Genomic DNA, 16197 nt, shown 5'->3' with positions numbered 1-16197 from the left:
TAGCTGAGGCTAAGTGATGCAATCCTACCCCGCAAGGGCATTGGATAGAAGACTCCAAGTAGAATGGGCCAAAGATGCAAGAGAAGGCCCTAGGGTTCTTATGAGCCTTAGGGTAGATTACGGGCCCATGGGCTAAGTACGAGCCCACTTATTTTTGTACATATTAGAATAAGGTTTCATTAATTTTGGGTCTTGTATTTTGGGCTCCATAATGTAGGTAGGGTACCCTAGAAATATAGGATTTTTCAGCCCTTGTATTTTAGGGCACCTAGACTAGTTTTTGTATTAGGGGTAGTTTTGTAATTTCACATGCACTAAGTGGATATTTGATGTGTGTGGTTGGAAATAAATTTAATTGAATTGGTAGAAGCCCAATCCAATTAAATTTTAGAGGGGAGGTGAGCATTTGCTTACTACACCCCATTGCCACATCATATAGTCACACTTTGTGCATGTCCTTCACGTTTTTCATGCCTCATGACACCTAAGCACACTTAGTGAAGAATCTTGGAATTGATCTTGGATTAGTGGGCTGAACCATAACTAAAATTCACTAATCATAATTAGTGAAATTTTGGCTCCAAAGTTTGGCTCCACAAATTCAATTTCAAATTCAAGTGAAATTTGAATTTCCCTCCTATTTTGTGTGACACTTAGGCTATAAATAGAGGTCATGTGTGTGCATTTTTTTCAACTTTGATCATTTGAATATTAAACTTCAGATTTCAAAGCTCATTTAGAGCACAAAATTTCGTGCTCTTTTCTCCCTCTCCCTTCATTCATCTCCTTCTTCCTCCAAGCTCTTATCCATGGCCTCCTATGGTGGTAAGCTTCTTCTAGACTCATCTTCTCCTTGAAGTGGCGTCTCCTCTCTCTCTCCCTTTCTCCATTCCGCTGTCATTCATCTTCCAAGAAGCAAAGGAATCCATTGATGAAGAAGATCCTAGGCCTACAAGCTCCAATGGAGCTTGCATCACTAAGGCTAGAAATAAACCTTGCTTGGTTTTCAAAGCGGATTTTGAAAAGGCGTATGACTCGGTTTCATGGGGATTTCTCGACTACATGCTCATGAGGATGGGCTTTTGTGATAGGTGGAGGAAATGGATTAATGGTTGTCTGTCTACAGCAACCATATCCATTTTAATTAATGGAAGTCCTTCTAAGGAATTTGCTCCTAAGAGAGGTCTAAGGCAAGGTGATCCCCTTGCACCCCTTCTCTTCAATATTGTAGCGGAAGGCCTCACAGGTTTGATGAGATCAGCTGTGTCCAAGAATCTATTCAGCAGCTATAGAGTTGGAATTTTAAAAGAAGAAGTGAACATCCTCCAATATGCTGATGATACCCTGTTTTTTGGAGATCCCACTCAGCAAAATGTTAGATCTTTAAAATGCATTCTGAGATGCTTTGAAAACGTTTCTGGCCTCAAGATTAATTATTCTAAAAGCCATCTTGGCTGTCTGGGCAAATCTGGAAGTTGGTGCAGGGCTGCAGCTCAATTCCTTAACTGCAGTCACATGGATTTTCCTTTTTCTTATCTCGGAATTCCTCTAGGGGTGTCCTCGAAGAGCTGGAGTGTGTGGCAGCCTATTATAAGGAAGTTTGAAGATAAACTTGCAAAGTGGAAGCAAAGAAGCCTATCTATGGGGGGCAGAATCACTCTCATTAACTCAGTTTTAGCTGCCTTACCTATCTATCTTCTTTCTTTTTTCAAGATTCCCAAAAAAGTGGTGCACAAGATTGTCTCCATCCAGAGAAAATTTCTGTGGGGAGGTCAGCAAGAGGCCAGCAAGATACCTTGGGTAAAATGGGGTTCAGTTTGCCTCCCCAAGAACAAAGGGGACCTTGGGATCAAAGATTTATCCATCTTTAATGAGGCTTTACTTGGCAAATGGGGGTGGGAGCTGGCCAATAACCAGAACCAGCCCTGGGCTAGAATTCTAATCTCCAAATATGGTGGGTGGAAAGAGATGATCTCTGGCGGTAAGAGTAAATTCCACTCTCAATGGTGGCAAGACTTAAAGGCTATTTTCCAGCAGCAGCACAACAACTGTTTTGTTGATAACCTCAAGTGGAGAGTGGGTTGTGGCACCAAAATTAGCTTCTGGAAGGACAAATGGCTGGGGGATAATTATAATCTTCAAACAAAATATCCTACTCTTTTTTTAATAAGCAATCAGCAGACCTCTTCAATCAATTCTATGGGGAATTTTGTGGAAGAGAGATGGGAATGGAAGCTAACATGGAGAAGGAACTTTTTTGACTATGAAATTGACATGGTAGCTGACTTCCTAGCTGACATTGAGTCAGGCAACATCAATCATTCCAGCAGGGATTTCCTTTGCTGGAAGCCTGATCCTAATGACCTATATTCCACAAAGTCTGCTTATAAAATGCTGCAGGAGGCTCATGATAATGCTAATGAGGACAGGGTTCTTAAGATCATGTGGAGCCTGAAAATTCCCCCAAGAGCTAGTGCTTTTTCATGGAGATTATTCAAGAACAGGCTCCCTACTAGGGATAATCTCAGAAGGAGGCAAGTGACTCTGCATTCTTATAGCTGTCCTTTATGTGACCTTGAAGAAGAATTTGCCAATCATCTTTTTTTCAACTGTTCCAAGACTAGGAGTCTCTGGTGGGAGCCTATGAGATGGGTTAATAGAGTGGGTCCTCTCTCCACTGACCCAAACAATCATTTTCTGCAATTCTCTCAATGGAATAGACCAAGCAGCACAGTCAAGAGATGGGAATTTCTCTGGATAGCTCTGTCATTGTCCATTTGGCACCACAGAAACGGCATGATTTTCAATAATCAGCCTTTCAATCCAGAAAAGGTCATGGATGAGGCTTTATTCCACACCTGGTCCTGGCTTAAGTGTGTGGAGAAGGGTTTCCAATTGCACTTTAATTTCTGGTCAACTAATCTGAAGGAGGCTTTTTCCTAAAGGGGTTGGGTTGGCTTTGTATTTCGTCCTATCTATCGATTCTCCCTCGTGGGGTTTAGGCTTTTTATGCCTTGTATTCATATCTATATTTTCAGTACACCTAGTACTGAAGTTCATATATAATATTTGATTTTTGCTGTGCAAAAAAAAAAGAGGAACGATGATGTTTTGCAAATTGACAAATTTCACAAGAAAACAAATTTGGATTTTTATTTTTAAAGAGGTCAGGAAATAAATGCTTCAAATACAAAAAATTGGGGTGACCTAGCCGATAATGCCATAGCATTATTTCTTCATCTTCATGAATCAGAATTGAATTGAGACAATTTTTCTGGAGTTTCTCCTTAGGACCAGACTCATCTTCAAAGGGATAGAGGCCATCAACCTCTTTAGAACTGCCAATCATCCTCCCCGAACTCAACTCCTAAAATTTACATGTAGAGGAATCAAAAATAGCCAAACAATTTAAGTCATGTGTTAATTTACTTATAGACAACAAATTACATGATAAATTTGGAACATGAAGGACATTGTGAAGGGTTAAAGTTTTAGATACAGGAATAGAACCAACACCGGCTATAGTAGAAAAGGTACCATCAGCTATTTTGACCTTTTTGTGACCTGCACAAGGACTATATGTGGAAAACAATTTTGAACAATTTGTCATATGGTCAGAGGCTCCAGAATCGATGATCCATGGAGCTTTGGAATCAGGTTTGGAACTAAGGAGAGCAGCAGAGAAAGAGATACCTTTTTGAGCCAAAGAAGAGGATGGAGTCACTGACATTTTTGTGGTAAAGAGTTTATACAGGTGCTCTAGTTGTTCCTTAGTGAATGGAGATGACTCGGAGTTGCCTTTCTGCTCCACATTTTCAGCATTTGAGGTTTGGAAAGCCCGACCCTCTCCAGTTGGTTTCTTTTTTGAGTTGGGTGGTTTTCCATGGAGTTTCCAGCAGGTTTCCTTAGTGTGCCATGGTCTTCTACAATGATCACACCAAGGTCGCTTCTTTTTTTCTCCTTCTGGTTCGTGTCCCTTTGCAATCAGGGCTGAACTTTCAGCTTCTTGCATCCTTATACCATCAGAGTTTCGCAGCATGATTTTCCTCCTGGATTCCTCCCTCCTAACTTCAGAGAACACTTCTCGCATTGACGCCAGTGGTTTTCTGCCCAAAATTCTATCACACACCTCATCCAGTTCTTGATTTAAGCTTGCTAAAAACACGTAAACTCTATCATTCTCTTCTCTCTTCTTGAACCTGGTTGCATCATTAGGATTTTCCCAATCATCCTCATAGCATTGGTCCAACTCCTGCCAAAGAGTAACCATGAGATTGTAAAAGGTTGTCGCATCCTTGTCTCCTTGTTTGGATTGCCACAGCTGAGTCTTCAGTTCATAAATCTGAGAAGAGTTTTCTAGATCAGAATAGCAATCGCGGACGGCCTCCCACACATCTTTCGCAGTTGGGAGGAATAAGTATGGCTTCCCAATGGAAGAGTCCATTGAGTTGATCAGTCATGCGATGATTAGTGAATTTTCTGACTTCCATCTTGGGAGAGAGGGGTCGGTCACTCCTGGTTGAGAAGCGTCTCCTGTCAGGTAGCCCAACTTTCCCTTGCCATCAAGGGCCAGTTTCACGGATTGAGCCCATTCAACATAATTTTACTATTCAGCTTTTGAATCACAAGCTGTAAATTGGTACCCATGGACAGAGAATCAGATATGATAGGGGATGATACAGTTTCATGGCGGGATACCACAAGATCAGAGTCGAAGCTCTAATACCATGTAATTTTAGGGACTACTGGGGAGAAAAACAATAGGAGAGGAAGAATAATTCTTGTATATTATTCAGGAATAAAAGATTTACATATATAGGCAAGACTGCCAATTACATAATAAATGTAAAAAGGAAAGTAAATAAAAAGGGATCAGATCAAATCAGAGAGATTTGATTCTGACCCAAAATAATAATCAAATCAGATCAAATCAAAATAATCTGATCTTGATCCTAATTATTCAATCTTCTAGAAAATTAATTCCAAAAATAAACATCCAGCTGTCTAATTAATTCTTAATATAGACATACAGCTGTCAACATGTTCCTAAATTTTCTTGTGTCAAGAAGCTTCAAGAAGTTGTTCTTGATGAACTTGGAGAAGTTTTAACCAGCTCTTCAGGTTGGTGACTGGTGATCACTCCAGCCATCTTGCTAAGTTGTCATCTAGCAATGCTCATCTCTAATCTCTTTGATGTCTCTAGCATCCTTAGGTTTCCTTTGCAACCATGTTTTGTGGAGAACACATTATATTTTCTAAAGGGTTCATTTGTGACAATCTTAAATAGTGAGCTTTAAGGGGGGTGTTAGAATACATGAAAATTGAAAATTATCTCATAATACCATTACCATTATCTTTGATTATCCCTTTGAACTGGCTTTTATATTCCTTATATTTCACAATTTGTTTCCTTACTTAATTAGGATTTGGAGTCGATTATTAGTATAAATACTTAAATAGGCATAAGTATTTTACATTTTGTATCTGATCATCACATTGAATCAATATTAGTTTCACATTATTCACTTTCAGCCTCTATTTTCTCTTTCCTCTTTCCCTACCTTAATCCCTATAGTTTCTTACAATACGTACCAACTACTGCTTCACTGAAAAGAAAGTAATTAGACAAGTTTAATATACAGAAGCATTCTTAATTGAAAACTACAATACATGGGGCATTAAATATTCAACGTACACTTGATGGGTTTTTAAGTCTCTGAGCTTCATCAATAATTGCATACTGCCATGATATTTGAGAAAGAAAATCCTGATCCATCAGTGCAATGTCATATGAGGTTAACAGCACATCAAAAGGCAACAAGACCTGCCAAAAAGTTCCACCACAACTAAAATTAGTAGACAGACATTCGTATGACAACAGAAACATGGTATTTTATTAAAAGCCATCCAGATTCAATGAGTGTATGAAAGTATAATGCACTCACATTCAGTGTTGATGACTGCCCTGTTACATATTCATGTATTTTCATGCGTAGATTGCGCCTGCATTCTTTATCACCAACATATTTGAAGACTTTGAGTTTAGGGGTAAATTTGACTATCTCTGACACCCAACCATCTGTCACACTTAGAGGACATATAACCACTGAAAAAATAAAATAAAAGCATGAAAGAGACAAGTATTTATCAGAATACACATTACAAGAAAAAATTAAAATTTATCAAATCAAATCAAGCAAAGATTCCTTCACTCACAAAATGGCCCAAGTGACAACCGGCATACTTTTAAATAGCTTAAAAAGGAGATAGCTTGCAAAGTCTTGCCCAGTCCCATCTGTCCATATCAATAATGAACACATCAAAATAAACAAATCTAGAATCACATTTGATTTTGCATTCCAATGACAATATTGTGAACCTTGTATCCAGCTCTATATCTGCTGAATTAGCGAAAATCAAAACTTGGGGAATATTCAGAAGCATGTACACTGCTTAGCAGTTAACCATTTTTAAGATAATGCAGCTCTTTGTATATGAAAAAATGAGAGACAATTATTTACGTGACATGAGTAAATTCACCCTCAATTAGTTCATAAATACAGATTTTTACGTGACATGAGTAAATTCACCCTCAATTAGTTCATAAAAGAATACTGAAACTTTATAAGCAAGTAAACAGCTATTTCGAGAAGCATATGATATCTAATAAACATGAAACAGCCCTTCTGCTGGGTGCAATATGCTAATTTCACATAACAATAGGACAATATTACAGGGAACGAAAATGTCAAATAACCAATTTAAAAAGGTGAATTTCATGACTGTAATACCAACTTGAGTACCAAGAAGATATTGACTGAATGCTTGAGGAGAGTGATTCCTCAGCTCTTTATTTATAATAATCAGAATTATACAATCAGAATCAATTCAATAAAAACAGTAACTAAGCAACAATGTAAATCTGGAAAGTAAAATATATCTCAACAATGTAAATCAGGAAACTAAATCATAACAATGTAAATCGAGAAACTAAATCATATTGCAACACTCTCCCTCAAGCTGGAGCTTATAGATCATATGCATCCAGCTTGGAACAAATGTAGGATATCCTCTGCCCTCTAAAAGTGACATGGTAAAAATATCTGCTAGCTGACCACTAGGGTTGACAAAAGAGGTGGTGACTTCTCCAAAAATTATCTTCTCTCTCATAAAGTGACAATCAATTTCAATATGTTTAGTCTGTTCATAGAAGACAGGATTAGATGCTATATGTAAGGCTATTTGGGATTCACAAACAAGTTTCATGGACCCAATTTTGCAAAATTTGAGCTCACTAAGGAGTTGATTCAACCAAATCAGCTCACACATAGTAACTGACATAGCTCAATATTCAGCCTCCGCACAAAACCTTGCCACATTATTCTGCTTCTTGCTCTTCCAAGAAATGAGATTACCACCAATTAGGACACAATATCCCGAGGTTGACCTGCGACCACTCGGTGAACCAGCCCAATCCGCATCAGTATATGCAACTATATCAAGGTGGCCTCTGTTCTCATAAACTATCCATTTTCCGGGAGACCCTTTTATATACCTCAAGATTCGTATGACAGCATCCCAATGACTTTTGCAGGGAGAATTGAGGAATTTACTTACAACATTGACTGCAAAGGTTGTCAGGTCTAATCATGGTGAGATAAATCAGCTTCCCAACCAATCTTCGATATCTTCCTGGATCAGAGAAGGGCTCCCCCTGATCTGGTATAAGTTTGGTATTTGGATCCATGGGAGTGTCAACAGGCTTACACAATTTACCATCCCAATGTCTTCCAGGATGTCACGAGCATATTTCCTTTGGGAAATGGCAACACTGGTCTTTGATTGAGTTACTTCAATCCCCAGCAAGTATTTTAGCTGACCCAAATCCTTAGTCTGAAAGTGCTGAGACAAATGATTTTTAAGATCCCGGACACCCCTGTGGTCATCTCCTGTAATAACAATATCATCTACATACACCACAAGATAAATGCGCAGGTTAGTGAATTAGCTACCACCTGTTGTTTCCATGACCACCAAGAGATCAGATTTGGACCTAAGAAGATGGCTGCACCTGAGGTGGATCTTTGGCCATCAAGATCAGCTGCCCAGTCAGCATCACAGAAAGCATGCAGACTGAGAGGCTGATGAAGAGAGGCTGGTACAAATCTATGTCCAACGTGCAGAGTACCTTTCAGATATTTGAGGATTTGCTTTACTGCAGTCCAGTGGGACTCCAAGGGTTTGGACATGAACTGACAGACTTTGTTCACAGAAAAGCTAATCTCAGGTCTGGTGATAGTGGCATATTGAAGGGCCCCCACCACTGACCTGTACATAGTGGATCTGGGAGGAAGATCATTACCAGTTTTAGAGAGCTTCAAGTTAGTCACCATAGGAGAAGAAATGGGTTTTGCTTCAGCCATGTCAGTTTTGTGCAGTAGATCATGAATATATTTGCTTTGAGTGAGTAACACAGAACCAGTAGGTGTATGATGAACTTCTATGCCAAGAAAGTAATCTAGTTGACCAAGTTGTTTTAGAGCAAAGGTGGAATTCAGATGACTGACCAGAGACTTGATGAGATAATTGGAGCTTCCAATGATGTTGATATCATCAACGTACACTAAAAGATACACCACATTTCTGTCCTTTTTGAGGATAAAGAGAGAGGGGTCACATTTGCTGGTGTGAAAACCATAATGCAGTAAGGTGCTTTGAAGCCTTTCAAACCATTGCCTGGGGGCTTGTTTAAGCCCATAGAGTGCCTTATCCAGTTTGCAAACAAGAGATTTATCTTGGGAGGAAAAGCCAGGAGGCTGTTGCATGTAGATGGTGGACTGAAGCCAAGCAAGAAGAAATTGGTCCTGTTCCTCCCAAGCACTATACGCATCAGTATCTTCGACAGAAGCATATTTCTGTGGAATTATTGGATTAACGAGAAAAAATTGAAGGTGATGACCCTTGATCACAAGTTCAACTTGTTGAATCCAGAGAAGATAATTTTTGTTGTGTAGTTTCTGAGAAATCGAGTGCGCGAAGGTTTTCAAAGCACTCGCTGTCAACACATTTGTCGACATAGTAGAGGCAGAGGGAAGGAGGAGAAATTGGAGTTGCGGAAGCCATGAAAAAAGGTTTTGTATCGACCAAAGCTCTGAATGCCATAAAGAGGTAGGAGAGAATTTGATAGAGAAGAGATTGAGATTGAAGGAGAAGAGACATTATTCAACCCATCAGATAACGTAATACAGTTTGGACTATATGGCAGTTACAGTTGTGAAACTTCTTAGTTAGTGACAGCTGTCACACAACTATCCAAACTACATTAACTAACTACTAACCAATAACTAACAACAATAAACTAACAATACTGACTAACTATGGACTAACTACTGAGTACAGTAGGAAGTAAAAATATACTTCAAGTAATGTATACTCCATATACAAACAAATCCACTAGACTCCCCCTAAACAACAAACCCAGGAGGTTGCTCCATATAGACTTCCTCAGCTAAATCATCATGTAGGAATATATTCGTGATATCCAACTGATAAAGAGGCCACTAGCGCATAGCTTCCATGGACTGTAAGAGGCGAACAGAGGCCATCTTGCCAGCCGAAGGTGTCACTGTAGTCAATTCCATAGATCTGAGTGAAGTCCTCGGCAACAAGTCAAGCCTTTAACCAATCGATTTGTCCATGGGGTCCAACTTTAATGGTAAAGACCCAACAGCAACCAGCAAGAGATTTCCCTAGAGGTGGAGGGACAAAAGCCCACGTCTGATTAGTTTCTAAAGCTTGCATCACATCAATCATCGCTTGTCGCCATCCTGGATGTGAAAGTGCTTCCTGGACAATTTTAGGTATAGAAACAGAGGAAAGGGCAGACACAAAGGCATAGTAGGAAGGTGAAAGACGATGATAACTTGAGAAATTATAAATGGGATGGGGATTGCGAGTAGTACAGTAACCTTTGTGGATGGCAATGGGTAAATCAAAGTCAACCGCAACAGGATGAATGATTGGAACAAGAGATGATGCACCGCTTTCTTCAATAAGGGATGCGGGGTCGAGGGTGACGGTGATAAACAAGAAAGGGAGGTGTTGAGGGAGGGGAAAAAACTGTTTGGTGAGGCATGACAGAAGGAATAGGTAATACCTAAGAGACAGACTCAGAGGAGATGGGTGAGTTGAAAAGGTCTATCTTCGAAGAAGGTGACATCAGCAAACATGTAAAACTGGTGGTTGGCAGGAGGGTAGCACCGATAACCCTTTGAGGTGCATGAATAACCAAGAAAGATGCACTTGAAAGCACGAAGCACGAGCTTTCAACTTATCAAGACCTGGATGCACAAAAGCAAGTAAAGCCAAAAACATGAGGAGGAATATGAAACAAAGACTCGTCAGGAAATAAAATAGAGTGAGGAACTCTATTACTGACAAAAGAAAAGGGCTTTCTATTAAATAAGATACCCAACCGTGAGAACTGCATCCCCCCAAAATTTTAAAGGTGCATTTAAGCGAATTAAGAGGGTACGTACAGTGTCAATAATATGTCAATGCTTGTGTTTAGCAACTCCATTTTGTTGCAGTGTATGTGGACAAGAGGACTAGTGAATCATACCATGAGTTACCATAAAATTGTGAAAAGATTAAAAAAATACTCTTTTGCATTGTCACTATGTAAATTATGAATTTTATTGCCAAATTAAGTATGAATTTGAAGACAAAACTTTTGAAATACGGAAAACAACTCTAATCGTTCTTTCAATAAGAAGATCCAAGTATTCCTAGAAAAATCATCAATAAAAGTGACATAATACCTAAAACCTAACATAGATGGGACATGACTAGGGCCCCAAACATCTAAATGGACAAGAGCAAAAGGAAAATTTGTGTGGTGAGGAATGCTGCTAGGGAATGTAGCCCGAATGTGTTTGCCAAGCTGACAAGATTCACACTCCAAGGACTGAAACTGGGAACCATCGCCTTCAATTTATTCAGACTAGGATGACCTAAATGACAGCAGAGAAGATTGGGATACTCAGTAGTGGTGCACGCAACAACTGTTGGTGAGTGGAAGTAGTAGAGACCAAGTGACTCATATCATGTGCCAATCATTTGTCCCATACTCCGGTCCTACAAATAGAATCAGAAAGAAAAGTAATAGAGCAATTAAGAGTTCAGGTGAGTTGGCTAACACAAACACGGTTAAAGGGAGACTTAGGCGCAAAAAGAACAATGTTTAAGGATAAGGAGAGGGTGGGGGTGGCCTGTCCTATAGCAATAATAGGGGTTTTAGATCCATCGGTTAGGGTTATGTGGTGAAAGGATTTGGTTTCTTACAAATTGAAGACAAGTGAAGGATTACTAGCTATGTGATCAGAAGCAACAGAGTCCAATATCCAAGATCTAACAAAAGGTGAGTGAGAGGCAAGCTGTAGAATTACCAAAATGAGCAATTGCAGCACAAGCTTGTCAGGTTGCCTTGTATTGGAGGTAGTCTTTATATTCAACATTTGACAAAATATTTTGTTGGATCTTGGTCTCTAGTTATTAGGCATGACAATGGGACCCAAACCCAAGGGGCCCACCCCGGACCTGCCCCGCTTTTAACGGGGAAAACCCGAGTTGACCAGGGTCGGGGTCAAGTTTTCCCTGATAGCCAAAGTCGGGTTTGGGGTTGTAGATGGGATTATTAATACCCGCCCCTAAACCCGATCCGCTAATAATTAATTTACAAAAATATCATTACATATATATAACACACTAAAACATGAAACTATTGAATTGAATTTTATGTTAGTGTTGGATTGGATTTTATGTTGTCATGTACAATCTAAAAATATGTTATAATTGCTATTTAAAATTATATTTTTCATTCTACGAAAAAAAAAAAAAATTTATAAAATTTTATAAGCATGTCGGGGTGGGGCGGGGAGGGGAAAACCTGATCCCATCGGGAGCGGGAATGGGGTAAATCTACACCCCCGTTGGGTTTCGGGGGTGGGGGTGGGGTAAGAAAAACCCAACCCCGACCAGCCCCGTTGCCATGCCTACTAGTTATTCAGACTCTAGGGACTAAGAATAAGCAATGGCTGCAGACTAATCAAGGAATCCAATCAAATGATAACATGTATCTTTGGTGTGTCCCATAAGTTTGCAGTATGAACACTATGGGCATCCACCTTTGCCACTATGACCACTTCCTCTACTAGTATAACTGCCTCAACCTCGGTCACATTCTGCAGCAAAAGCTGAAGATTCTCCACCTGTGGAAGAACCAATACTGATACGGTTTCTTGGAAAGGAATCCAAAGAAGTCATCCCATGAGTTCCTCTAAGATGGGAACACTGGGATTTGTCAAGATCTGATTGCAAACAGACTCAAACTCTTTGTGGAGGCCATGGAGTTCATACACCATACGCACATTGTCCAAATTGTTGATCATCTTCTTTGGGTCATCGGAAATTATAAGTGTCTTCAACTCATCAATAGTAGACTAAGCTCTACAACAGTAAGAAGGAAGATCATTGTTCATGTTCAGTGTAGACAAATTATGAATGACATCATAGTGGTGTTGGACATTGTTTGAGTACAAGTCTCAGGCTTTCATCCATATGCCATAACAAGTCTTGTAGTTGTAAAAGTAGGCCATGAGTGTAGGATCGATAGACTGTCATAGGAGAACAACTAACTGCGCATCTACCTTCTTCCATAGGCCACAATCTACATCAGGAATTGCATCGGGTGTCTTTATCAAGTAATCTGATAGCCCCATAGCCGCTTGCCACTGCATATAATTCTTGTTGAGTTTTGCTAACGTAATAGAGGGAGAACCAGAAAAGACAAAGGAGACCGGATTTTTGGACTAGGGATCAGTCATCAGAATTATGAACAGTACCAAGACACGAGTGAATAGTGGCAGAGAAGCCAAACAGGTCAAACAACACTCATGGGGATAGTAAAAGTGTCAAACCACCCCTGAAACAAAAAGAAGGAAGCCCGACAAGCAGTACGGAGGAAACCGCGTCTAAAAGGGTGGCGCATGGGCTTCACGCGCCAACAATGGAGCGTCAAAAAATGAGTGTGTGGAGGTGCATGGATGACCGAATGGAGCCATCGGTGCCAAATCTGAACAGATCGGCACTATCTGTCCCAAGTGCCGGCAGTTCACCTAGATTAGAAGTGGTCATCGGGACAACCCACGTGGCAGTGACGTGCTTGGATCGGAACCAGGCTCTAATATGAACTTGATTACCAAGAAGATGTTGACTGAATGCTTGAGAAAAGTAATTCCTCAGCTCTTTATTTTATAATAATGAGAATTATACAATCAAAATCAATTACATAAAAACAACAACTGAGCAAGTAACTGAGCAAGAATGTAAATCTGGAAAGTAAATCATATCTCAACAATGTAAATCAGGAAAGTAAATTATATCTCAACAATGTAAATCAGGAAACCAAATCATATCACAACACCAATAAGATAACAAAATTTTCCCTTTCAATTTACATAAGCTCTGTCACAGAATTGAAGAGTGTACCTCATCACCTGCAAATAATAGAAATATTATAATCATAACCTAATAAAAAATTGTTGCTTCACAAATACTATCGAACCCACCTAGACTAAAATCTTCAAGAAAGAATTATGAAAACAAAAACATATTATCAGTCCACACTGGATATTATGTTTTCATTGTTACAAAGAATTAAAACAATGAAGGGTGAGCCTTGATGCAATTAGTGACTTGTGGCTTGGTAATGGGTATCAAATCCTGGAACCAGCCTCTACCTTACAAGGGTAAGGCAGCGTATATACACCCTCCCTAAACCCCACCAAGTCAAAACCTCATGCCCTAGGCCACTCCCATTGTTACAAAGAAATGCGAAACAACTAAACAGCAACATTGCCTTATTGTATTCAAGCATCAGAATATGGCATTGCACAATAAAAAGTTCCTCCTCACCAAACACTGAGAACACCATATGGATATCACTCAAACTCTTAAATTAATTGAATAAAAGAAAGCCCATAACCACAATTCAAATAATATGCCACAATCCACATTACCCTGGGTCCTGCATTCATAAGAAATATCAAGTTTGGTCCTTCAAGGATAATGTCAATAGTTTTAATTTGATGGCATAAATTGACATTGAAGGACAAATTTGATGTGTTTATAAAAGGAGACCTAAAATGATGACATGGGTGATTACAAACTACAGGAGAAATGTTAGCAAGCAAAACACTTTTTTCAACAGTCTCTCTATTATCAAGTGAAATTCATCTAGTTCCCACAAAGAGAGTAATGGGAGCACATAAAATTCGTCCCAAAGTATATTTTATAGTAATTTATACAGTTTTGCAAGATTATGTTTCTCACTTATTTTTCATAATTTTTTATAATTATTATATACACACACATCAGGCCGGACCAAAATAACTACCCCAAATCCCAAATTTTCTTAAAAACACTCAGACTTTCCACGCAGCTAAACAAAGAGAACTGAAAACCAATAATTTCACCAAGGATAACGAATTTCGGTTTCCGCCCCAAAGAAAAAAAAAAAAAAAGAACCGGCACCACCATAGTTCTTTCAAATTCTGAGACATTCAGAGCAACCAAACACAATCAAAAGGGTTATAGTCTCACCGAGGACGACGTTGACACCGAGTTTGTACCTCCGTATGAGCCACGAAACCCCTTCCACCTGGTGCGGCTTGAGGGTCACCCTCAGCCCAAGCTCCTCCTGGTAAAGCGGCGCGTCTCCGGGGCGTGAGTCTTCGTCGAGAATGAGTCTGGCGACAACCTGGAGCCTCTGCTCATAGCTAAGATTCATGGCGTCGATGGTGAGAGCGAGTCCGAGTGAGTGGCTTCGAGTCGGTGACTCGGTGTGGTTGGGGAAGCTTTTTGAACGAAGTAATCAAGGAAGTTGCGAGGGAATGAAATGAGTTCCTAGAAAGAACTGTTTTTACACGTGGACAAGCACGTAATTTACTTCTTTTTACTTTTACTATTTTTTTTGAGTAAATTAGATATGTCATGATAGAGATGTAAAGAAATTGACTATGTCTAGCATGTCCCACATTAAACCTACACAAATCTTTTAAATATTGTCTAGATATTTGACAATAATAAATCATATGTCTCGATAATTTTAATTAAAAAAGGCTAAAATATATTTTTAGTCTCATAAATATAAAAATATTTAAAATATGTCCCTACAAAAAAATTATCTATTTTTTGTACTCGCAAAATTTAAATTTGTTATTTTTTGCTCAAAGTTAGGTTCCGATACATATGAATCTATATGTATGTTGTTGTTGTAGTTTTTACATCATTTTTTTAGCCTTTTTTTAATAAAAATTGTCAATGGACATGACTTTTAGAGGGTTTGTGTAGGTTTTAAAAAAATAGGAAGATGTATGTAATTTCCTTAAACCTTAAGGGAAGCATTTGTAATTTTCTAAATCTTAGGGAAAACATGTGTAGGTTTTTTAAAAGGAGGGGAGGCATGTGTAATAATTATCTTAAACCTTAGGAGAGGTATGTGTAATTTACTCTATTTTAATCCCTGAAAGTACATCGTAGTGACAGATTGATCTCTAAATGATGGAAAATTAAAATTTAGTTTTTAAATATGCAAAAAGTACAACAAATTTATCATATTGTTGCATCTTCTCCGTTAATTCAAACATTTTTGCCTATGTGGCATCTCTAGACCCCATTATCATAAAAAAAAAAGTCACATGTGTTGCTTATTCTAATTTGTCAGCATATTGTCGATGGTCTAATTTGTCAATTTTAAAAATTGATGTTTTTTTATTTTAGTCTTTGAACATAACTTGTCATTTTAGTCTAAGAAATTAACTACTTACTAACATTTTGGTAAAGGTGTTTAAAATCAAATCAAATTGTTGTTTGAACACTGTCAAATCGATCCAAAAAAATCTAAAAAGCACTTAAACTAAAATTGTAAAATCCAAAATTTTAAAAAATCGCATTTTTGTGGTTTGGTTTGTTTTCAGATCTACAAGTGGGACCTACAAAAAATTGTGATTTTCAATCAATTTCAATCAATCATAAAGAATGTGTTAGCTAGAGAGTGTTTTGCTAACATTTCTCATTTTAAATTTAAAATGTTTATAGTATGTGATTTGTAGTGTACATTTTCTATAATAAGTTTGA

General features: G+C 38.6%; 2 protein-coding genes across 3 annotated transcripts in view; both read right to left on the bottom strand.

Moving 5' to 3' along the window:
- LOC114412890 (probable helicase CHR10) overlaps positions 1-14956 on the bottom strand; it is a 46791-nt gene extending 31835 nt beyond the window's left edge. For both annotated transcript variants that reach the window (XM_028376993.1, XM_028377001.1), the window contains exons 1-5: positions 14662-14956; positions 13549-13556; positions 6217-6295; positions 5946-6106; positions 5696-5824 (exon numbers count right to left, since the gene is read on the bottom strand). In XM_028376993.1, coding sequence (XP_028232794.1) covers positions 5696-5824; positions 5946-6106; positions 6217-6295; positions 13549-13556; positions 14662-14848 — 564 coding nt within the window. In that variant the 5' untranslated portion in view covers positions 14849-14956. The remainder of the gene's footprint in view (positions 1-5695; positions 5825-5945; positions 6107-6216; positions 6296-13548; positions 13557-14661) is intronic.
- On the bottom strand, positions 943-4814 carry LOC114412904. The gene is made up of 2 exons (XM_028377012.1): positions 3694-4814; positions 943-3367 (listed from the first exon to the last, which is right to left on the bottom strand). The coding sequence occupies exons 1-2, from the start codon at positions 4442-4444 to the stop codon at positions 3333-3335; spliced, it is 786 nt and encodes a 261-aa protein (XP_028232813.1). The 5' UTR covers positions 4445-4814; the 3' UTR covers positions 943-3332.
- Positions 14957-16197: the final 1241 nt, after the last annotated feature.

Source organism: Glycine soja, chromosome 1 (genome assembly GCF_004193775.1).
Source record: "Glycine soja cultivar W05 chromosome 1, ASM419377v2, whole genome shotgun sequence".
NCBI lineage: Eukaryota > Viridiplantae > Streptophyta > Magnoliopsida > Fabales > Fabaceae > Glycine > Glycine soja.
The sequence above is the reverse complement of the archived record's forward strand: the minus strand, read 5'-3'. Positions and strand labels throughout refer to the sequence as shown.